Raw genomic sequence first — 24,773 nt, 5'->3', positions numbered from 1 at the left:
ATCACCAACAAGTTAACAAAATCACATTTCAAACAAGAACAAGGGTGAAAAGAGAAAAAAAGATAGAAAAAAAAACCGAGAATGTGTGCAAAAATGTGTCCAGCTGTGCTCCTACCAGGAGTAGTTTCCTCTAGGTTAGATGTTAGCGGCTCATGCAAAAATCCCAATGCAACACCATCTCACGCCGAGACGAATACAAACTGTAAAAAGTTTTTTTGAAGGAAACTGATATATCTGGATTCAGGGGAGTGGCTGTGGCAAAAGGCGTGAGTTGTGTGTCCGGAAACATTGCGAAATCTGCCATATGACCCCCGAATATCCTCAATGGTCTTCAGAGGAGAAAAGGAATGTGGGCCAGAGAGAAGAAAGGCTGGTTTGGTTGCAGTCCATTCTTTTACAGATACAGTACATCCTCTGTGACAAAGGCTACTAACACTGACCCCAGATCAACTCAATCCGATTGAGCGGTGAAGGGTCACTATACTGAATGGAGCTGATACTGATCTCATGACAGGGGAACCCTGTGGACACACAGCAACCTCTCAGTGTTCTTATTAATGTTAAACTGAGCTCAAATCAGCGGGATCCCCAGAGAGAGTTGTGCCCGTTGGTTTAACCGTTCGCAGACGAGGGCTGACCCATTTCCATTTATAAATAGGAGATCATCAACCCAGGGGCAAAGATTCCTACAGAAATCCATTTTCTCATTCAGACGCTGAGATTCAATTTGCACATACTGATATGTGGTAGAGACAGGCAGGAGGAAATGTGTGTGTGTTTCAGAAACACCCCGAGGGGCTCAGAGATACAGGGTCTTTGTATGAATAAGATTTGCTCACCTCATTTCCACTCCTTATGCTATAACAGGTAAAACAGTACAAAGGGAGAAACTCACGAACAAATGTCCGGATCATATTTCACCCCAATAAAAGAATTACAAATTACATTTATGAAAATAAAACTTTTTAAGGACTGTTCAGATTTTATTTATTGTTTTTGCAAGATCATCTTACATCACAAATAATTACACATTTTTTAATAAATGTTCCTAAAAAATATTTTTTTTTTAATGTGGATTATTGAATAATAAAAAAAATTGTGAAAAATCTACAATTAAAAAAATTAATAAAAAAATACAATTATATATAAGTTCTGGGCGATATGAAAAAAATTTAATCCAATATTTTTTTCAGAACATTTGATCGATTCTGGGTTTTTTATGATTTTTAACTAGTCAACTAGTTTAACAAATCATTAAATCAAGATTTCATGATTCAAGAAAATTTTATTCCAAGTGCACCACACATGTCAACACGATGCAAATGTTAAATAAAGCAATGTTTTTGTATTTATGCTGAAATTACTGCAAGCGTCACGCGCTTCAGTCTATGTAGTAAACAAACCCGCACGTCTCTGCCATTCATTCATTCACACAGAGACGCACAGAACATGCAGGATTCATATTTCAACCAACTTTTGCGGCTTAACATTTACAGCTACTGGTCCATACAGAGATTTGATTTGATTAATGTATGCCAACTTTGACAAATTCCGTGCCTGTCCATATTAAGATGTAAGTTTCATTTTCATAACTGGATTTTGAGATTCTGTCCGCGTTTTTTATGCGGAAATCATAGAGCTGTATGCGTCAAGAACAGGGTTGACCGGGTCCACGGTACCACCGGTACTTAAAGAAACCTGGTACCGTCACATTTTCATTTTTTTAGTACCGACTTGGTACCGAAGTACCGGGTCTTTTGACAACACTACTTTCTCTGGTAGTGGGCAGAACTCATCTGCAAACAGCAATCTCATTGGCTGGCGCTCACCTATTATCGTCCTTGTTTTGATTTCAGTACATCAGTTCGAGTGAATGCACACAACCTGATTAATAATCATGAATCCAGCAGCTCATTAATCTTTAGTGAGTTTTATATTGTTCTTGTCAGTAAAGTGTGTATCATAAGTATTTTTGTTATTTTTTCTTCCAATTCGTATTATTTTTTTTATTTTATTTTTTTACAGAAACACTGAAAAGCCACCACTCCGAAGTTCAGTTAAAATTACTTTTATGCATTCATACATGGTTATCAAGTTTTAATTATAATTACTAAAGTTCTATCATTAAATAATATTGATTATCATATGTGACAAGTCGGTTCTGGGGCATTTATATATATATATATATATATATATATATATATATATATATATATATATATATATATATATATATATATATATATATATATATACACACACACACACACACATATATTTTATATTGTATATTGTGAAGAATTTATACATATTTATTGATATAGATGCATTATCATAAATATATATATATATATTTCTTAACAAGAGCTTCACCCACAACAGCAGTTTTTATCATTCTCTTCAAATCCATTATCAGAAGTTAGTTAAAAACAGGTCTTCAGTTTCCTCCATTTTAATTATTTTAGACATGAAATGACACTGACCACACACACAAACAACAAAGATGCACAGAAAGCATAGGACGGGCAGTGACTCCTCTCAGCCGACACAAGGCTTTGCTGGGCAAAGTGAGTCATTCTGTAGCTTTAAGCGCTAAGCGAAGCAGTGCTGTGGTTTGTTAACATCAAAAAGAATTGCAAAAACAGCTTAGCTGTTGACCATTAGAAAAGGAGGTGTATGTTTACTTCCAGGGACTGAAAGCTGCTCAGAGTTTCCATGATAACTATGTGTATATTTGTGTACTGGCAGCTTATTTCTCCAAGAGGGCAAACTAAATCCACTGTTACCAAACCTTTCAAGGCATTAACCGAGAAGTCCTTCGTGCTATGCTTGGGACTGCCCTGTGCACAGGCACATATATACAGTCTACACAAAGCATGCTTTTGTAATAGTAACTAGAGCCAAAGTAGTGTGACATATACAAATGTTGTTCTCAAACCAGAAGAAAAGGCCAGGAGGCAGAAATGGCCACATATCACTCTTCAGTTAAGATGCACCTTATGACCTCATCACTAGGGGATGTTTAGTGTGCCAGCTCCTCATGCCAAGGTGAAATGACATCAACACTAGGGGTTTTACAGTGCCAGATGCTCATTACAGCTGAGGCATAACAACATCATTGTCTCCATTCAAACACGTATGACACATCAGCTTTCAGATCACTGCTTTTATTCATTTAGAATTTATGGTGCACTCAGTAAATTACTCATTTAAAGAGTTTCACCTCAGCAGAAAATGAATTGTACTGTAAAAATGATGTACATTAGATGATATGACGTCTCCAGTCAAATCAGTAACCTAATAAAAGCTTAATAATACTCATTACTTACTATGATTTGTACATTTTCACAGTGAAATCAGAAACTGAAGCATGACACTATTCATGCCACTATGTATCATAGACTATCAGCATAAACAAATACTGAGTGCACATTTAATGTACGGTACATACAAAGCTTTAAGAGTCCTACAGTTTCTAACAAATGAAAGTGTGTTCAGTGTGGTTATAGCAAGGGGATGGACTGGGTTGAGTTTATAAACCACAATGTCACTAGTGTGGTCTGCAGAGATTTAACTCTATAGACACACACACACAAGACATCAGTCAGTACAGTGAGAGACATTACTAACACTTACTGCTGGGGGAAAATAAACTTTGATGTGACTGAATGAGGTTATGTTGTAAACACCCTATATACACTCAGGTCTACAGTCTGGGTGGTTTAGTAAAGTACTTACATTGCAGACGGAGGAGAGGTTAACAGCGGGACTGGATCCATCAGTCCACTCTGCTGTGTCTGTACTGCTGCTCAACTGTCTGTTCCTCTCATATTCCTTTAACTATGGAGAACAGAAGGTCAAAGAGAGCCGCCCCCCTCGCCCTTTCACTCACACACCCTATCTGTTACAGAAATAGAGTCAGAGAACACCCCATATAACCACGTAAAGGCATGCACACAAACACACAAAGCTTTTACCGGTCACCAGCAAAATACATTAAAAAAGACAGACAGGAACAAACAGAAATGTCATGTCCATTCAACTTGAGATTTTTTGTGTTTAAATAAAATACTCTTCAAAAGTTTGGGTTTCTGGGTGTCAGAAAACATTGGAATGATTTCTGAAGGATCACATGACCCTGAAATCTGGAGTAATGGCCTCTGAAAATTAAGCTTTACCATCACAGGAATAAATTATATTTTAAAATATATTCAAACAGATATACCACAATATTATTGTTATTGCTTTATTTTTTATATAAAATAAATGCTCAGAGACCATAAGAGACTTTAAAAAAAATATATAACTATTATAATGAGAAAAAAAACAGCCCCAAACTCATGAATGGTTGTGTATTTATAGGCTTTTGTATATATTAAAAATTAATAAGTTACTTTTATATTTATTTAAATTATGCCATGTATATATGAATAAAAATTAAATGTGTGTAAATGTGTATTAAAATTAGGGTTTTATGTTAAAAAATTTCCAATTTTTTTTTTAGTTGTTTAAAAATACATAACGATCATTAGCTGATCCTGGGTCCATTTTCATGCTTCACTATGCACCACTTGACTAGTCCATCTAAAACATTTTTAAAAATTAGATAAATAAAAACTGAAAAGGATGCATGACGTCCTTGGACACACAAAGAAACATACCACAAAAACGCAAAGAACACAGAACAAGAAAAGCAACATTAATTTGGAAAAACAACAACATTTGCATTAATTTGCATTTAAACAAACACAAGAGGACAGACACATGTTCATGCATGCTTACAGCATGTATGATGATGGCAGCTATCCACAAAGGCTTAGCATTGATTCAAACTTTAGATCCAGTCAATCAAGACCACTAAATACATCAAGGCCAAAGGAGAAAAACTAAATCAGGAAAGGACTTTAAAGAATGTAGAAAACCCAGTTGGTTAAGGAATCAATGTCAGCCTTGTGGAGAGAAGGAAGCCACATACTACAATCATCCATTAGGTTCATTATCAGATGATAATAATCATTATCATGTTCTCAAACCAAAATGACAGTGGGAAAAAGAGACCTACTACAACCCAAAACACACCGAAACAGTGAAAAAGAACAGAAGAAACCTATCCAAACCAATCCCAGCTAATCCTACGTCAGAAATTAAACACCAAAGACCCTCCTTCATCTCAACAAAACAAGAAATCTACTGCAGCTCTCAGATGCAGGTTCAGTACGCATGTATTTATCTGTATGTAAGTGTGTGTATGTGCGTTTGGAGGAAGGAAGGAGCAGGGGGCATCAGTCTAGGTAAGTAAGGTTAGTAAACTTGAAGGTAAGCCGGGAAAGCTCATTTGCGTTATTTTTTGGGGATGATGGGGTATGTTTACCCGTGCCAGTGCCTCTTCCACTGTGATCATCTTCTCTTTCACCATCATCATAAGATGGATCCGTTCTTCATCACTCATAGTGATCTCACTGGCCACATAGCCAATGTCCTCTCCTGAAGGGTCAGAGGTCAAAGGTGAGCAACAAGAACAAGAGAAAGCCTCTTTAGGCCAAGTTAATTCATTCAGTGATCATCGTATTGTTAACTGTCATTTTGAAATCAGCAATAATATCTGACAACAGTAAATTGGTGTGGTGTGTGAGTGGTGCTCATTGAACTGTCTATTTAAGTGAAAGATGTAATTAAAGCCACAATATTAAAATGTATTTTTTCTTCTATTCACATTCCTATGAGTGGCCCATCTTTTCTCTCATGTGGTGTCTTTGAACAATAAAAACAGGTGAGCGAAGAGTTCTGAAGGGAGGAGTGAGTTCGTTTTCATTACCTTTTGACGTTTGCCTTGTGACCCCTTTCTGTGACTTTCGAAAGTTCTGCCAGAAGGATTTGTTTTTCTTCTTGTTGTCCCATTTTCCTGTATGTGAAGAGAGGAGATAGTTATCAGGACCCATCAAACTCTTCAACTGTAAAAACATACCTACATTTAATGCTTTACATAAATGACTGATTCTACATCTATTACCTATAATCATCTATACATCTGCCCATCTACAAAACAGACGTTTAGTGTTTACAGAGAACCCAGTCTGGTATAAAACCAAATAATTCCAATAGAATTTCCTCAGAACCACCAAAAGATTATCATAATAATAGTTTTCACAAACCTGATCCATCTTCAGAGCTGGATTTGTGCAGAGGATTTCTGATGAAAACCAGAAAACATGGAATTAGGACTTTTAATACAACATTTCAATATTTCAGCACTGAGCATTACATTTTTCATATACAGCCTTATCTCCTACTGACATGATATATGCATGTACAAGCGGCAGGTGGATTTGTGTTAACCAAATGTATAGGAATGTCTTTGATTTGAGGCAGCAGAGGGCAGTGTGGTGCTGTTCACAGAGCACATGTCAGGCTCCTGAGGCTCACAGGGCACAGACCAGACGCTCTGGAGATGCAGCAAAAACAAGATGAGGAAGACAGAAAGTGAGCGAGGGAGAAAAAGGGAACAAGAGCCACCACAGGACAGACACCGCCAGTTTATATTTCCACTTCGTTCCTCTGAGGCACAGTGCCCTTGGAAAATACCAAAATAACAAACATCTAACACACACCAGAGCTCATTTATGGAGTCAAAGCATAAGCATACAGTACAAGACCTCTCAGATATCATATTGAAGCTGAGAAAATAAATTTGGTCTAATTATATCCTACTCTAATACTGACACATCAGCTTTGAAACTCTTACATACTACTATATCCTTCTAATATATTCTTCTATACAAATTTTCTAAATCAGTCCAGGCGATGAGTTACCTGAGCAACTAATTGTCATGGACAAATACATTTATCAGAATGTGTGCTCGTGTCCAATTTCTGTATTTATTATATTTTATTATTACCTTAAAAAATGCATTAACACATTTAACAATCTGAGTCTGTTTTTTTATCTCTTAAATGCACCAAGGCTGCATTTATATGATTAAAAAAAAAACAATAAAAACAATATTATAAAAAAAAAAAAAAAAACTTTTTTATTCACTAATATATATCAAAATTCTATTTTGTCCTATGATGGCAAAGCTATATTTTCAGCTGCCACTGCTCCTCAGGTCACATGATCCGTCACAAATCAATCAATATTATTATTACTGTTGAAAACAGTTATGTTAGATTTTTGTTCACTGACCCAAAGAAAACATTCTGCCTCAAACGAGAGTTTGTTCTGCAGATGAGGACATGAACATAAGTATGCAAGGCTATGTGTTGTGTTTTTCTTATTTGGGTGGTGGATTCTCGCTCATCCTTGGGTTAAGAAAACAAACTCAATCTAGTCTGCACTAAAGTAAACACTGACACCAGCATGCAAGCATACATTAACACACACTTGCGTGCACCTATATACTCCGGTCTGGTTTTCTCCAGTCACTCGTGCTTAAACACTTACGGTTGCATGCGTGTATGCTGTCCATGTGTCCCAAATACATCTACGACATTCTCACTGCTGAAGCTATCAGTATCTACACACACTCAAGAGAACAGTGTGTGCGTGTTTAGTGTCAGGTCAGATGTTACATGTCAGTACAAGGACTGTGAAAATGTGCTTGTGTTAAAAACACAGATTCTTGCATATTTCAGGACGTCCACTGCACTCTGACCAAATAAAGACGTCAATGCTGCTCTTTTACCCAAGTGAGTGTTTGAGACACAAGACATGACGGAGGCCTCCCTGAATTATCATATCATTATGCAGCCATGGCAACACAAACTTTCTCTGATTAACCTCTCATTCACCCCACAGAATCCAAAGGGAGTCTCCTGCTTGTTTGCTAACTGCATCTCATGTTAAAAAGGCCCTATTGAAGAGCAGCTCCATTCAGGATTTCTTCCATTGCCAGAGCTGTATGTATGTGAGCACAGTGTGACCAGCATACAATAAAAGCATGTTACAGTCCGTCAAAATCTTTCTTTCATTTCGCAGAGTGTCTTGTGTCTTTATTGGTATGTGTCTAGCAGAATATAAGCCCTGCTGGCTGCATTCCTTCACTGCGAGTAACTGTCATGTCCACTCTCTCCTGACAGAGGAATCCTTGGCTTGCTGGGATTGTTATTCAGAGAATGTGATGGAAGAACACTTCACTCTGAAATATTTACTTTCTCCACACAATTCAACCGGGTTCTTCAATTTAATATGAGGCAGGTTTGGGATGGAAAACTGAATTTACTAAAAGACTCAACAGAAGTTGTTTGGGTTGAATCATGTCTTGTAACCATAGTAACAGACAGTAACTACATCTATGTAGATTTAATTTTTAGTTTTTTTGTCAATTTGAAACAATTTTGGGCAGCATCTGCTGGTTTCAAACACTCAGACATGCAATTAAAAAGTCTGATTCAACCTACTTTACTGTTGTGACTTCCTCTCCAACTACATAAACCTCAGTTTGACCAATTTTAATAACCTGAGAGAGAGCCCTAATATTATTAATAGACTGCCAAGAATAGGGCTGCATAAATGTACAGTATGTGCTGCATGTTTCAGAGTTAGCTTTTTTCAATTCGCAATTATTTTTTTTCTAGTTTGGGTGCAACCCTAGAAAAGAAAAGTGTGTTTGTATAGATCATAAGTATCAACCAAATGTGCACGCAAAATTCCGTTGTGAATCTTGATTATTTAAAGAAGTCACTTTGTTTATGGAATATGGTTGTCAATTTCCTTTACAACCTGAACAAAATGAAATGAACAAAACCATATATAGCTTCTTTTTTTCTTTTTCTTTTTGAATCAGACAAATGTTTTCTGTTGCTGTGAATGTAGCTAGTATACCTTATGTCTTCGCATGTCTGTTATCAGAATTATCAAAACTGGCCTTCCAAAGTGTGAGATCAGTCATATTACTATGCCAACATGTTTTCACCATTGATTTAAGAGGAACATCATGTAGTTCTCATCAGTGATGTATGTTCACTGTTCTTTTAGCACTGGGAGTGGTCTGACTTCCTCTTCCTCTAGTCAAACTGCTGATGAAGAGGAACACTGCTATCCCAGGGTGCACCTGGTGTCCTGTGATTGGTTGGTTTGCTTCCTTACACCTGGCTTTGGAGTTCAGAATACATATATGATTGAGCACAAAAACACATACACAAAGATCGCAAAGGAAGTGTCCAGGAAATGACCTTCACTAGAAGTCATGGTAAACGGAGCTTGAGGGATTTCCTTAAAGCCACACATTCAGAAATTTTTTCTGTACCACGTTACATTTCTACCACCTTACTATAATGAGAAAAGAATAGAATTCAGAAAAAGGCATGTTAAAGCTACATACAGCTGATTTTGGTATTTCTTATTAATGTATACATTTTATATGTTATTTCGTAGCATAATATTTTTTTTGTGGAACAAATTATATATTCTTTTTATTTTTTGATTAATAGAAAGTTCAAAAGAACAACTTATTTGAAATACAAACTAAGCAGCATTTATTTGGATGAAGACTCTGCCAACATAAGAATGAAGGGGCTTCTAAACTCACACACATACACACACACACACATCTCTCACTGTCATCGGGTTCTCTGGGTTGCCTTTCTGGAGGCCAAAGCTTCTTCTAATCATACAGACAGGAAGTCTGGGTAGTCTGGCAGACTGTTTTGTCCGGTATGGTACGTTGCTGATAATGTCACAGACAGTTCTAAAGAATAGGACACGAAATAGGGCTGCATAAAATCATATTGAGATTATGACAAATATTATGATTACAATTTTAACTGTGATATGGCAAACATCTAACATATTGCTTCTATTTAGATATCAAGGCAGAAAGAATCAAATCTGCTCTCACATAATACTTAAAGATTCTATGTCATTTTGAGATGTGGGCAATGCGGTCAAAAGTGAAGGCAGATGAACATGAGCTTGCAGGAGTGGATTTAAGAGGACTTTGTTTTTGAAAAAGTCAATGGGCTAAAATGATATTTGGTTTCCAATGTTCTTTACAATATATATATTTTTGTGTTCCGTAAAATAAAGTTTTGGAACAACATATGGATGAGAAAATGACCATTTAAATTTTTTTTTGTTGAACTAACAAATTATATCAATCCAATATCAATCCATTCAAACAAACCGGTTAAAGAGTTAAATCAATAAATGTTTTTAAATATAAACATTGAGTGCAAAATTTTAGCTAGCTTTTGTCAGTCAAAGCTAGTTTCACAGGCATCACAAAGCAGAGTACCAGTCAAATCTAGCCACATGTGCATAGGACCGCAGAGACATATAAATGATGAAAGATGTGTCAGCTCCATATGTTTTACATTTATCCAAGCATACTACTACTCTCCAGAGGGTGTGGATGACAGCGGTAGAATTTTATCTTTCCCATGGCACGTGGGCTGTTCATCCCCACAGGAAAATCCCATCAACACGGACAAGACGCATGGAGACACACACTGACATCATTCATTTCAAATCCTCATCTTCACATAAAACTCTAGTATTCTGAAATTCACGACATGACTAACACATTTTAAATTAGGCAAACTGATCTGTCAATTACACAATGTCGGCACAGATTATGTCATTGTGTTAGATTTAAGCAATAATGCTAAAGAAAGTTCATTTTGTCATCTTGACTAACACCCTTGTGCACTATAATCCGAGTCTCACTTACGTCTGAATTTTTTCTTCCTCTCTCTAATCAGCGAGTTTCATCTTAAACATCTAACCTAACAACAATGTACGGAAGGAAGGAAGCCTGGAAGCACCAAGATGTGAAGAAGTAAAACGGAGGAATTCACACCCATTCGTACACACGGGTAGATGGGGGATGGAGAACAGATCGGATGTGTGTGATCATATATCTGAGAGATCAGCAGTCGCATTTAATTCCAAAAGCCTGCAAACGGTCCTTTAGGTTTGGGTAAACCATTAAGCTGATGGTTTAGATATTAAAAACTATCCTAGATCTGGTTCATGAGTTTTGTTTACCTTTGTAAAAGTAAGTACAGAACCAGCTACTAAACATTACTGAGTGCATCGAGATTTTCTTACTTTCTCTCAGTCTCTGGAGTTGACACCTCACTGCTGATGCCGAACGATTCCTGTGGACGCAGACAACACTGTGGTTAATTACTGCAATTACAAACAGGGATTTCAATCACTGATGATGACACACAAATCAGTGTAATTTGAGCATGAAGTCTGCTGATTTATCACTGAGGCATTGTGAATGAAAGGGTGTTGTGTTGTAACAGTGAGTTATCGTGATTACTGCAGCTGTGCGAATGTCTGAAAGCAGATATGCACAGCAATGTGGGTCGACTGACCTGGATGTCTGAGCGTAGCTGTGTAGAGTTTAAGCTGGTGTCTGCTTTTTCCTGAAAAACACACATAAAAAGGGAGGGTTAGGAACAAGGACACACAAACATTCACTACTGCTAATGTAGGGCCACACACCCATATGCTAAGAGCTTGTTTTGTGATTAAGAAAGCCACACCCTCTGAACCTTATGCACAAATCACCTGAGGCGCACTGAACCTGCTGGTCCAGTGCAGCTGCACAAGAGAGCAAAGAAAAACATTAACATGTGGACTTAGCTAAACCTACTGGAAAAACAGCACACATGAACCCTGGTACAAACCAACACTGTCAATCAGCACCTGACTATATAACTAACAGTCAAAATAATCTCAGGTCTGGAAAGCACTGATATGCATCTTTGTCAGGTTCACTGAAATCTACTGAGATATATTTTGGGCACAATTACTTTTAGTCTAAGTTAAAGTGTAGTTTTTCCTCATGCCCAAATAAATTAAATATTTTATATAATTTTAACATTTAATAATTTTTACTTGGAATACAAAAGACAAAACTGTGTGATGTGTATTTTAATGCATTATACATAAAATAAAAAAAAGTTGTTATTTTTTATGTTGAGATTTTTTTGGCCACTTTTTGTTCTTTAAATTTAACCTGAAATTCTGATTTATTTATTTCTCAGTTCCACGTGTCAAAAATAAATTAAAACTAAAAGTTAATTATAAAAACAAAAATGTAATAGTTCTTATATGTATTCAGACATACATTGCATCTTGGATGGAAAAAATATTGTCAACCGTCTTAAGTTCAAATTCAAATATTTTTAGAGGGATGAACAAGTAAATCAAGAAGAACTTGCACTTCACAAGTAACCTCATTGTGTAGGAATATTGCTTCCCCAGCCTGTTTGTTTGCTTTTTAACTGGCCAAGGTGTCGAAGCTACAGGTCTGGTAGGTGTCCAGCCAGAATAGCCTAGTTGAGCAGGCAAGGTTGTGCTGGTTCAACCAATTTTATTTTTTAGTAACCCTGGCCTGTAGAATTGCATGTATTGTCAGCCATTCTGAAACCCCGAGTGGAGACTGATGGGAACATCTATTTAGTTCCCAGTACACACTCTATATCACTACTTGCTCATTCTCAATACTCACTTCTCAAAACCAAGACTTCTGCTCGTGCAATGACCTCCACATATCTGTGTATGTGTGAAAGTGCGCATCAGCAGTTTTTCTAGAAAAAAAATGCCTCATAGCTCAAGGGCTTCTGTAAAATGCACTCTGTTGTGCAATCTGGAGATTCTTTGTTTAGTAAAACAATTATCTTGCCTTATAAACTCAAATAAATTATTTAAAAAATAAAAAAACACCTATATTGTAGTTTAAAAGCACAATCAGCAAGGGCTGCATCATATAGTTATTAAATATCATTATGACAGAATGTTGATAGAGATATACTATGTTTGAATGAAAACGGCCCTCTAACACAAGCGGTTGACAGTACAGTGGAAAATTTGTGTCCAGACCCTCAGTTATCACAGTAGTAATCTTCAAGCCTCTTTTCCTGCAAGCAAAGCATTTTCATAAGAGAGAAGCACTGTTTTTAGATCAGGATGGCTGTTTGTGTGTGTTTTGTCTCTATGCCACTCCATCCGCCTGCTTTAGCGCTCAGTGGTGTGTTGGTAAAGTCCGGAAGCTTCTAAGTAGTAAAGAATTCACTCACACACACACACACACACACACACACACAGTGAGCCCACAGTTTAAGTTATTCGCATATGAACACACACTGACCAAAGTAAACACACATACGCTGATCTGTGTTCTGTATCATCAGCAGCAGGGCATCAACTGCCCCATACCCACTGGGCACATGCTCCCATTGGCACACACGGAATCATCTGTACACACTGCTGCTGGCAGTGTCATCCAAAACACATATCCACACAAAGAGATGCTCTGTGTCTGTGTGCACTCACTCACACAGACCCACAGACACACACTCACAGCCTTCACAACAACTCGTGCAATAGTACAGATCTACACTAGACAGACACTGTACCTCTTGACATAGTTTAGTTCAACATGTGTCAATATTTATACCACTACATGGGACATGTTTATGTGTAGAGCTAAAAGACAACCACTTAATGACTGGCTATATAAAGTTCATTGTGATGTCCAGCAGCTTGTGGTTGATGAGCGACTGTGTGTCTGTGACTGTATGTGCATGACTGGATTTGGCCCTGTGCATGCTGGGAATGGGTTTGGCTTAATATACAGCACACGGTTACTACTGGATACACCTACACCCATATATACAGATCAACCGAGTGCACACTCAAAAAAACAAAACAAAAAAAAAAACCTTACAAGATGTTGAAGCATGATAATGCAGCCACTCCCTGAATTAAGAATGATTTTGTCAGAACATATTCAAGCCCTTTACAGATGTTAAGCAACACTGGAGTGATTTAGAAGAGAGATTGAGATTACTATTAAAAGAAAGAGACTTTAAAACAATACCATCAGTCCAAGTCCATCATAGTGGTAATAATGTAAACTTCTCTTTCAATAAAAACAGTAGGCTGCACATTTTTGGGAAAAAAATTTCTAATAAACCTCTTCTCTCATTTTGATGGGGTGAAAAAAACATTGTATGGTTGTGTGTAGGACTGCACAGTGCCATTATATTTGCCATTTACTAATATAACTATAAAAAACAAAACAAAAAAACAATTACTATTATAATTATAATTAAAATAAATTATAAATAAATTACAATGAATGTAAATAAATTACTACTAAATAAAAATAATAAGAACTATTATTACTGTAATAATATTTCGCTGTAAAAAAATAGTATTTAACAAAATAATAACTTATTTTGTTGTTAATTTGGGTTCATGTGGAACATCTTTTACTGTTAACACCGCAACACTGAAAACACAAAATAAAGAACAGTGTCTTTACATATACAAAGATGTAGTGTGAATATTTTTTTTAATGACAGCTTTTTCTAATTTATTATCGCAATGAGCCAAATCGTTATTTCAATTTATTTAGATTAATCGTGCAGCTGTTATGACTTGCACCCTTGACAGTAAAATGAGGCAAAATTATTCAATTTCTATTGGAAATGTCTTTAGCTTTGTTCCAAAATCTTGCATGCTCCACTTTTTGTGCTTGGAGTATGGTTATTTAGCTTAGCACCATGCTAATGTCAAACTCTACTGGAAACAGCTAAGCATCTAACAGCATCCACAGCAGAGCCTTTCAAATCAGTCACTTCCACAACAGTTAGCATGCAGCCTTATAAGTTAGCTGACCAATGCATGCAGACAGATCGCTGCAACGATTTGGAATAGCAATTTTGTCAGAAATGGAGATACAGAGACAGACATATGGTTTTACTATGGTTTACTGTGTAGCTTTTCCACTACACAGTACCAGCTCGCCTCGACTCGGCTCTGTTTGGTTTTCCACTATGTAAAAGTTGTACCTGTACCGGCTTCCAGGTACTTTTTTTCGTACCACCTCCGGCGAGGTTCCAAGCGAGCTGAGGCGATACTATAATGTGACGTGAAAACACAGCAGACTGCTGATTGGTCAGAGAGAATCGTCACTATTCACTGCGTCATCATTACACGCGCCAGCAATAGTATCCAGATAGTTTTTTCAGCAGTGTTTCGTTTTGCTGCCCTCAGCCTCTCCTGAAACAACGTTTGTCTTCTTGCTGTGAGAAACAGCCACATCCCGAGGATCAAAAACAACATGCACTCGATTTCCTCCATTGTCCTGTGTGTGTGGGTAGCGGGTGTGTGTCGCGTAGAAGATTACGTCACGGCAGTTTCCTGCAGCGTCGCTATGACAACCAGGTACTATTGTGGAGGTACTATCTGCAATGGAAAACAGAGCGAAAAGCGAGCCGAGCCGAGCCGAGGCGAGTCGAGTTGGTACTGGTAATGGAAAAGCGCCAATAGATGTGGCGTGATGGCTGGTGGGAATAAACAAACTGAAGGAGGCTAATGAGGTGTTTTAGACAAATTCATACAGAGTCCCAGTGTGCAGGGCAGGACACACACAGTCAGGCTGGCAGCAAAAACGCCTGTATGGGTGGATGCGGTTGGCTCATGGGGAGAGAGTCTTGGCTCCTACTACCCAATCAGGAGAGACGTTTGGTTTAGTAACAGCTAGAGAAAGTGTCCTTGTAGAACCAGACTAACCATTCCTACTGATCAAACACAAACACCACACACATTTACACACTCGCAGTGTGTGGCGCTTTGTGGGTCCACTATTCCAGTATCTACCTGAAAACACCAGTCAGAGGGAGTGGAAAACATTGTTTCTCATGCTGGAGTAAGCACTTTTAAAACAGTTAAGTATTATATGTCAGTATCATGACAGACCTGTGGGCAACACCTAAGTTATCTTTGTGTGTCACCTGCAAATTTCTGTGTGCGTGTATATGGGTTCCCCCTCAAACAAAGTTTCACATCCATAACATAACCTACTTTCACACCAACAGGAATTAAATCAAAATGCCACAACATGCCTTTGAGTAAATCACCACAACAAGCCTGAGCCTGAGAAAGAGAGAGACAGAAGAGCTAAAAACCATTAAAACAAAGGGTGTGCCAGAGTCTTGATTAAAATGACTCAAAAGAGCAATTACAGAATTAACATGTTATTCATATCAACCAAGTGTTGTGGAGTAACTCCCACTACTAACTGGCCTAGTTTCAGTAGGGTGACAGTAGCTCAGCCACATGCATTTTTATTGAAGAAATTACTTTTATATAAACAACATATTAGTAAATATGCAATACATTCAATATATATAAATTAATACTTATAAATACATTTAAAAAGAAGAGAAGCCATTCAGCTTGATGTTTTCTGTTATTATTCCACCTTCAAAACTGATACTCAAGCTAAAACCCAATAACACAAACAGCTTTCCACAGCCGCATTGTGTGGTTGATAGAGACTCTCTGTCTGGCAAATGGAATAAAGGAGAGTGTCTCTGTATGAACGGCTATGAAGACAAATGACAAAATAGCAACATGGCTAGCTTGTTCTAGGTAAAATGTGGGGTTTATCTATTCAACACACTGAGTAGAGGATGTTTTCCTAACTCTTTGTCATCAGGGTAGCTCTTATAAAAGCACAGCAAGATAGAGAGGAAGAGTGCTGAGCAAATGTGGAAGCCTGAACCAGCTCTGTGGCGATATCTGAGGAAATGAAACCGAAATCAATCCTCAAATCGGACTTGGGAATGTCTAGGGCATTTGAGAGTACATACGACTAAACCAGAGAATAGAAATAGAGAAGAGAAAGTGACAGACATCTTCAAATAGCACATGGACTTCACCTCTGAAGATGTCAGCTGGCAGAGAAGGGGAAACCATGGGCCTCATTTTATGTTGTTCAGGATACAAGTCCTTCACTGTGGATTCCTGCATGTGCTCAGAGATACATTCTGTCTAAGTATGAATAGACCCCAACATTCGGGACTCGCTCACAATAGCCTTCAGTGTTGCCTCTGGTTAAACCGGTGACCTTTCCCCTCTTTTGGGTTGAGGGGAGAAAGCCAAGGGCTCATTGCCAGCTTGGCCTCTAAAACAGGGTTACGTGCCATTGGGAGAGAGGTTAGCTGGGTGACAGTGTTTATGGAAATTAGTGAGAGGATATGAGGAAGAAAAGGATCAGAAAGAACAGAGAGAAGACTGAAAGACAATGATAGGGAGTACTAGCATTTTGACTTTTCTAAGTGCCAAAAAATTCAAAGGTCATGCAAACGTCATGTCTCTCAACGCAATGCTGAAATATCAAGCCATTAATGTGGCCTTTAAACCACCAATCCAAAAGAGGATAATCACCTGTTACTGCCCTCAGACTGGACAGCAGCCACTCAGCTTGGACAACGAGTATCCCATTTCTGTTTCACAATTTCTATTCTTTCCCAAAGGAATTAGCCCAGACAGTGTCAGGAAAGGGCTGTGTAAATATGAAAAAAATATTTTCTTATGAAATAAAATAATAATAAACAAATAAAAACAGCATATCCATGTGGCAGAAGAATGACAAGTTTTCAAAACCATCTGTGTAACTGAACAAACCAGTACAACTTGTGTAGACCTGCAGAGCCCCAAAACAAGCATGCTTTTCCCTCACTTGCATATGGAAAGCAAAACAGCTCCTAAAAAATTCCCAAAGCTATCCATATCATTCCTTTTCCCATTAACCGAATCTCCCCCATCCAGCAGCTTCTCCAATCTCCCCTGTCCTTTCCATGATACTCCCGAGAATGGCACAGCAAGACCAGCAACACTAAATACATAAAGAGATGACCTACTAGGCCCATTTAACACTTCCTCCTGCCCCATTAGCCTCAGACCAAACCCTCCTTTGACAATCATTACCCTCTGCTCAGGATTTGTCACAAAGTCCTTTGATGCATCACACTGACATTTTCTGAAAGGGGACACCTATTTTTGCACTCAACTCATTGTGAGATCTGACTCTCACTGCATGGGCTTTATCTTGCCTTTGTTGGTGGCTACCTTAAGTTTGTGCTAATTAAAGGGGAAGAGATATGGCATTAAAGTAAAGATGAACTCAAAAAGTGTTTAATATTCATAAAGCGCACTCTGAAAGAACCCTAGCATTGAAGAGGCATGAATCCGGATTACTAAACAAACACAGCTGAGTCACAGTGCTGATTTAGGTGGGACGGTACAGCCAGGTTTTGTGCTATGCTCAGCCATTAACCAGCTTTTGCTTTGGTTTGGTTTACACAGAGCAGGGTGTGGAGTTGGATACTGGATTTGAGGAGATGGATAAAACTAGGGATGTCAATTTTCAATAATTTCCATGATCGATCGTCGTTTAAATGAATGATCAATCAATTGATTAATAATTAACCTTGATGCTGCAAAATGCGTCTAATGGCAGCAGCACACAGTCACCGGTATGACAGTATGTGCAAAACCCACTCAAAAAAATATTTAGAAAATACGCTTTCTTACCCGAAAGAATTATAATTAATTATTAGTTTGAATAAAATGCTAGTAGCAGGATTATACAATTAATAGATGTGATTAGGGCTGGGTATCGATTCAGATGTTCCAGATCGATTCGATTTTGATTCACAAGCTCTCAAATAGATTCGATTCCGATTCTTGATTCAATTTTCGATTCGATTTTCTATACTCGATTCAAGTCAATGAATATAGATTTAATACAAATACTATACGTATAAAAAAGAACAGTGAACATAAGTTTACAATTGGGTAATTAATAAAAAGAAATTAAGAGCCACAAACCTGTATATTAAACTTTTATTTTAGGTACACTTGGGTACATTAAAACAGAACCCATCTCTAATTTTCAAATGCATACAATTATGTTAAATAAATACAAGTTTGATGCAAGAAGAAAAATGCTTTGTTCTTGTCCACAACACTATCGTCGTCGTCTTGCTTACAAAATCTTAAATGCTTCCATACCTCTGACTTTTTATGTGAAGGTGGCATCAACGTCGACAAAGCACCTGAAACCCTTTAAGCCAGTGGTTCTCAACCTTTTTTTCCACCAGGCCGCATTATGGTCCAAGTGCAAGTCTCGCGGGCCGCATGCATATAATTTACACATTACATCACCAATACAAACCAACATGATTTATAATATTATAGCCTAATATTATGATCTAATCGATTAGATTAATTGAAATAAATAAATAATTCTACTCCCCATAAATAAAACACTTGATTCTGTCGGGAGTTGAAAAATTTTGTGAAATTCAGCTCGATGTAGTAACAGCACAATGAAGTTGCGGTTGTAAAGCCTGTGTTATACTTTCCGCATGAGCAATCCGGACGCGTACACGGTCAGCACGGACGCAGACTTCTTCAATTTATACTTCCGAATGCGCACGCTGGTCCACTCTGCAACAAACATGTGAACGAACAATTGCCCAGAATTATTGCACATCGCTGTCTTTATATTCTTTATTGACGGATTGCAGGTTCGATTGGCAATGGGCTTCTTCACACTGTCTGAACATGTGTAATTGTGCTTTTGAAGCCTACTGACCACGCGCACCTCTCTGCGTGGTCGTCTGCTCAGAGCCTCGGCACACACTCTCCGATGGCGATTTTTACATCACGTCTACCTAGCGGTCCATTGCGGACTTGTGGATGCAGAAAGTATAAGAGGCTTTAAGATGCAGTCTGTAAGACGCGCACGGGAGCATGACTTGACGCGCGACATTGCAGAAAATGTGCGTTCACAAATGTAGCCTATGTTGATCCAAATATGGAAAGCACTTTCGAATTTAATAATATGAGGTTCTCTCCAGAGATGTTTTGCCAAATTTCTTCAATTAAGGATGATTGCTGCGTAGTATATGGTGTTTCCATTTGCTTGAACTTCTTCAAGTGAGATACGGGGCAAACCGAAAATCATCCTTCACTACTGATACTGCGACTATTCTTTTTTTGTATGCGTTCAGTCTCTGGCATTCTCCACATTTATTTTTTTCTCCCTTTTACCGAACTAATGGCTGTTGATGACTATTTGAATTGAATTCTGCCAAAGTGCGCGCTTGTATGTGTTCGTAATGTTATGTGAGTAAGTCTACTCATGTCTGAAAATAATTTATGAAAAACTAAATAATTTCACATAAAAACATTAGGCTATAGCTTATATTTCTTTAGTAGCCTACATTGTTTTCAATTAATGTAAAAAATAAAATTAATTGTAAAACAAAGTGTGTGTGTGTTCAGCATATGTTGGGCCGCATTTGAATTCGTGACAGGCCGCGGGTTGAGAACCACTGCTTTAAGCACTGAATGAATGAATGACAGGTTCGTTGGTAACATCGCACAAGGCACATAAGAGGGTGACATCTAGTGGAGAAGATTTGTAATTAGATTAACGCTAATCTTACGTTCAATGTCTGCGGAAATATGAAAAAAAGTCGATACATGGCCTTTGAGAATCAATTTTGAATCGACCACATTTTAAAAAACGATTAAACGAAAAAAAGAAAATTTATACCCAGCCCTAGATGTGATTATGTTCACTTGATAAAATGAAGAGTATGTTTGACTGTTTTCCGGCACGGAGACCGCTGAACGCGCTTCTTGAAATGGTTTCGTTGCGCTCGTTGGCGCTGCTGCAGCAAAACACACTGTTTCTCACATCAAAATTTTTTGCGTGAGTGGGCTTTGTGTGTGTAGATAAGGATGGAGCAAGCATGGGTTTGGCTGGGTGTATTTGGAGATTATTGTTCATGTCTCATTCAGCACAAATCCAAATTTGTCCATATTTGCAATGTATTTGAAAGTTAAACTATTATTTATAATTTAAACTACTTTACACGCATTCGCATACAGACGGAAAAGATCATCCTCTTGGTGAGCGTGAGGCACCAGCGCGATTGAACAGCTGAGACATAAAAAAAATAATAATAATAATAAACCTTTTTGGAGTAAGATATAATACGCAAAAGTGTTACTTTTATTTGTGCACACTCACAATAAAAACAGAAGATTTGTGCACTTGTAAAATTAAGCAAACCAACAGAATGCGCATTGTCATCACTTGTTTGTGTTGCGACACTTCTGTTTTAAATTCGTTATCTTATATATATCTTATCTATATATATATATAATTATTATTATATTATTGTTGCTTTTGTTAAAATAAATCAAAAGATGGTCACAAGATAAATATATTGTTTTTCCCCCAGTTAGTCTGTTTAATTCAAACAATTATGAACATTTTTGCATTTAGATACAGAAGAACTTTGCCTGTTTAATATTAAAAACATATGAACAAACAAAAAATCTGGATCTCCATTTCTGCAATTCAAATCAACTGTTCCTGCTCATTCCTAGACTGGATCTCTTCTCTCCACTTTCCCTAATTGCGGATTCAATTATTAGATCTGTCAGCAATATTTTTATACTTCCATTTTTGGGGGGGATCAAACTGACACCATGTGTCCCAACCAGACATGACGCGACACAATAAAAAGTATATTTTCCATGCAGTTTCTGTCCTAACCACCTGCGACACGTGACAATAAGTGACACGGAATTCTGTTTTAGAAATGTTTTTTTATTTTCTGCAACGTCGCAGCAGGAACAACATACAAAATATGACAGTGATAATCTTAAAAAAAAAATTAAAATTAAAAAATTTTCTCAGCCAGCGGGCCGCCTATTGAAGAACCCTGTTTTACAGTAAAGGCAATGCTAGTTCTTTGCAGTAGCAGTGATTTGGTGTAGTTATTTTAGATAGTGGTGCACAGTGGCATTGATTCTGTACAGTTAATTCCAGAATTCTGAGAGAAAATCCATTGAAACAATACAACACAATAGCGTACCTAATGTTCTCCAAACCTTGAGAATGACTGGTTCCTGTCTGAGGCCATCACCACAGCTGAGCATGACTTTCGGAATGTTTTCTTTCGTTCTCTCAAAATCCCATCACTGGACCATGCCAACCACAGCTGCATTTTATAATGAGTCCGGCGGTTTCTTAGCAACTCTGGGTGGCCCACTACCCTACATCCCTGAGAACATAGACGCTTTGAGATCCAGACGAGAAACGCAGAGCACTGACAGAACCGCAGACAATCCAAACACGTATAGAGAGAGGGCAGGGGGTGAACGCATTTGTCTTCATTCTGTAATGGTTTAAGACAAGCGTTTCCTTCTATTAGCTCATAGGTTTACAATGGCCATTCTGTAGCACCAAGTGATGAAAGAAATAAGTGCATTTTGTGATTAGCTGTGCTTGTGGTTCACTGTCCCTGGAACATAGATGGAAGGGAAACTATTGCGCTGGTTAATGCTAAAACAATGTTACTTTAATAACAAGTAGACCTTACAGCATTAATAGCTTTAGCATTCAATTTCCTTATTTATTAAGGCCAAACTCAAGGGTATAAAACAGTATGTAGGTCAGAGAGTGAAGTTTGTTTTACCCTATAATCAAAAACTATAAATTAGATCATTTTTAAGAATTGAAACTAAATGCTTTTCAGAAAAGCAAAAAAGAAAAGAGGCATACTCAGCATTTTTTTTTAGCTTATGTTGCAGTGGCTGACCATGTGACTAAAGGGCTAAAACTTTTTAAATAAGAACAAACTCGCAAATTCCACCTGACCCAAAAATGTTTCACAGTGCTAATGACTGCCAGATAAACTCATCTGGTTTAAATGTCAACGCAGTAAACATGCCAAGATAAATTACATCCATGGTGAAAGTATGTATAAACAATTCTTAAGAATTATTGGTCATATTGGTCATTGTTGGTCATTCTAGAAAACAAACACATCCACAGCTGTAGAAATGCAGGTGTACCATTCAGGCTGTATAAATGTTTGAGGCTGAACTTACCATGTCTAGCTCTTGAGACACCTGCCGCTTACGTAGTTCTTCCATCCGATCGCTGACGTCGCTGAAGTGCGTGTTGTAGTACTCCGAGTACTCTTGTGCAAGGTCATCTATATTATCCAGAGAGCCATCCTACACAAACAGAGACATGAATGAGAAAAGCTTTGATGGCTTTTTATTTAAAAAGACAAAGAATTTTAGTCTGACACTTTACAATTAAATCCCATCTCTCATTAATAAGCCTCCCTCCCCTCACAGTCTCAAAAACACAAACAAACACGAGCAGAGCTGTAGGAGAGCTTCATTAAAAACTTGCCACTGGCACACGATTTTAATTAGGATCGCAAGAGCGGAGACAGCCAAAAAGGACTTAACACACTCGGAACACATTGCACACATCTGCTCCGACGAAGCAAACAGTCACATACAAGCTGAACTAAAAATCTAACCCTCACATTCCATTATTTTCACTCAATACCACACTCTGGGCTGAGACCACAGGATTTTACTGGGCCACGTACACTATCTGGGCCAAGGATGGACCACTGAGTGGCATGATTTTCCAGAAAAAAAAGTTTTAATTTATAATCAAATCATATCAAATTAATTAAAATATTTTTACAACCAAGTTTTTTTTTTTTTTTTTTTTTGGTAGTGCCAGAGAACATTTTTACATTTATTTTAGTGAATATAAGTTTTTACGTCTGGCTGGGTGGCATTTTCTGTGCAACACATATTTATAAACAACACACAAGCGCAAAAGGATCAGCCCTTATGACCTTCTCTGACCTTTGCAGCCGTCTTGTTGTGAGTGCACATATTCAACAGTGGTGCTGCCTGGCTCTGACTTCAGCATGAGAGAGTGTTGGTGTATCCCATTTTCCTACAAGCTCGTGACATACACATACAGCAAATGACCTCAGACTGCTGCAGAAAGAGAACATACAATAAGAATGTTCTTTACTCAAAACTAGAGATTAGCTTCTTTCAACGTCTTTAGAAAACTATTAATACCCCAACAGCGGCAAGTGGCACGGTTTCTTTTCTTAAATGGAAGATTCTGTTATATTTAAGACGATGTTTGTTGTATCTAAGTTCTAGGCTAGGCTGGATCTCTCCTATTGCTGTACTACATGCCTTTTAAAGTCCTGTTGAATGAAAAGTCAAACACAAAAAGGCCTTCTTCCTGCTCAGGACCATGCTGATAAACACATATATCCTGTCATTGTGTGTATGGGCCAGAGGTAGAAAGACCAGGGCCTCAAACACACCCACTGGTAAACTGGTGAATATTACAGACATTGGCTGTGCTTGTAAACAGCAATTAAAATCATTTCAGGCTAAGGACATACAACTCACAATAATGTTGCTGAGATCTTAGAAAACATTTTTACAGTGTAGTTTGAGTTAGAAATAAACAATGTCTTATAAATAATATTCACAGGGTTAAATGCAAAAGGTATTCTCGTTCTCCACAAAATGCCTTTTAACCAATCCATTCCAATAAAACTCCAAACAGATGATCTCAGAATACTGAGATTCCCAATGGAACGCTGCTCTCTGTGAGAAATTCCAGATTTTGCATTTCGATCTGCTGGCCTGCAGAGCACCTCCAGCTTTTAGACAAAACTTGATGGGAATATGTGAGATTTGTTGTTAGATGCGTAAAAAAACAAAACGAAAAAAAAAGGCACATCCTCCTTTAGGATACTTGATAAAGAGAGATATAACAGTTGAACTAGGACTAAATAAAAACTTTACAACAGCAACTAGGCCACAGGCTTTTTTCTTTTGCCATTAGCCAAGCTTTTTCAAGTACATAGTGTTGGTTGGGATGGTAATAACAGGCCAGAGGTTGTGTTTAGCTCTGAGTGATGGGTGGAAGGGCCAAAAACTTATACCAGTCTCAAAACTGGTCTCATAACTTTAGATAATTTTATTATATAGAAAGCAAAGGCTCAAGAAAAATGGGATGCATGAAGGAAACCACTTTTTTATTTATAGGAATATATAAATACATTTTAACTAACTCAAACTTGCAGTTTAGTAA

The 24,773-nt window shown here is 37.7% G+C and overlaps 1 protein-coding gene across 10 annotated transcripts in view; it reads right to left on the bottom strand.

The window, feature by feature from the left end:
- The window catches only part of sash1a (SAM and SH3 domain containing 1a), a 275,012-nt gene that overhangs the window by 14,037 nt on the left and 236,202 nt on the right, over window positions 1–24,773 (bottom strand). For 9 of the 10 annotated variants that reach the window (XM_059512644.1, XM_059512645.1, XM_059512646.1 and 6 more), the window contains 7 exons: window positions 22,727–22,855; window positions 11,323–11,373; window positions 11,048–11,097; window positions 6,153–6,190; window positions 5,816–5,902; window positions 5,372–5,484; window positions 3,739–3,840 (listed from right to left, as the gene is read on the bottom strand). In XM_059512644.1, coding sequence (XP_059368627.1) covers window positions 3,739–3,840; window positions 5,372–5,484; window positions 5,816–5,902; window positions 6,153–6,190; window positions 11,048–11,097; window positions 11,323–11,373; window positions 22,727–22,855 — 570 coding nt within the window. The remainder of the gene's footprint in view (window positions 1–3,738; window positions 3,841–5,371; window positions 5,485–5,815; window positions 5,903–6,152; window positions 6,191–11,047; window positions 11,098–11,322; window positions 11,374–22,726; window positions 22,856–24,773) is intronic. The other variant, XM_059512647.1, reaches the window with a different exon arrangement.

Source organism: Carassius carassius, chromosome 27, assembly GCF_963082965.1.
Source record: "Carassius carassius chromosome 27, fCarCar2.1, whole genome shotgun sequence".
Lineage (NCBI taxonomy): Eukaryota > Metazoa > Chordata > Actinopteri > Cypriniformes > Cyprinidae > Carassius > Carassius carassius.
This window is presented reverse-complemented; position numbering and strand designations above follow the sequence as displayed.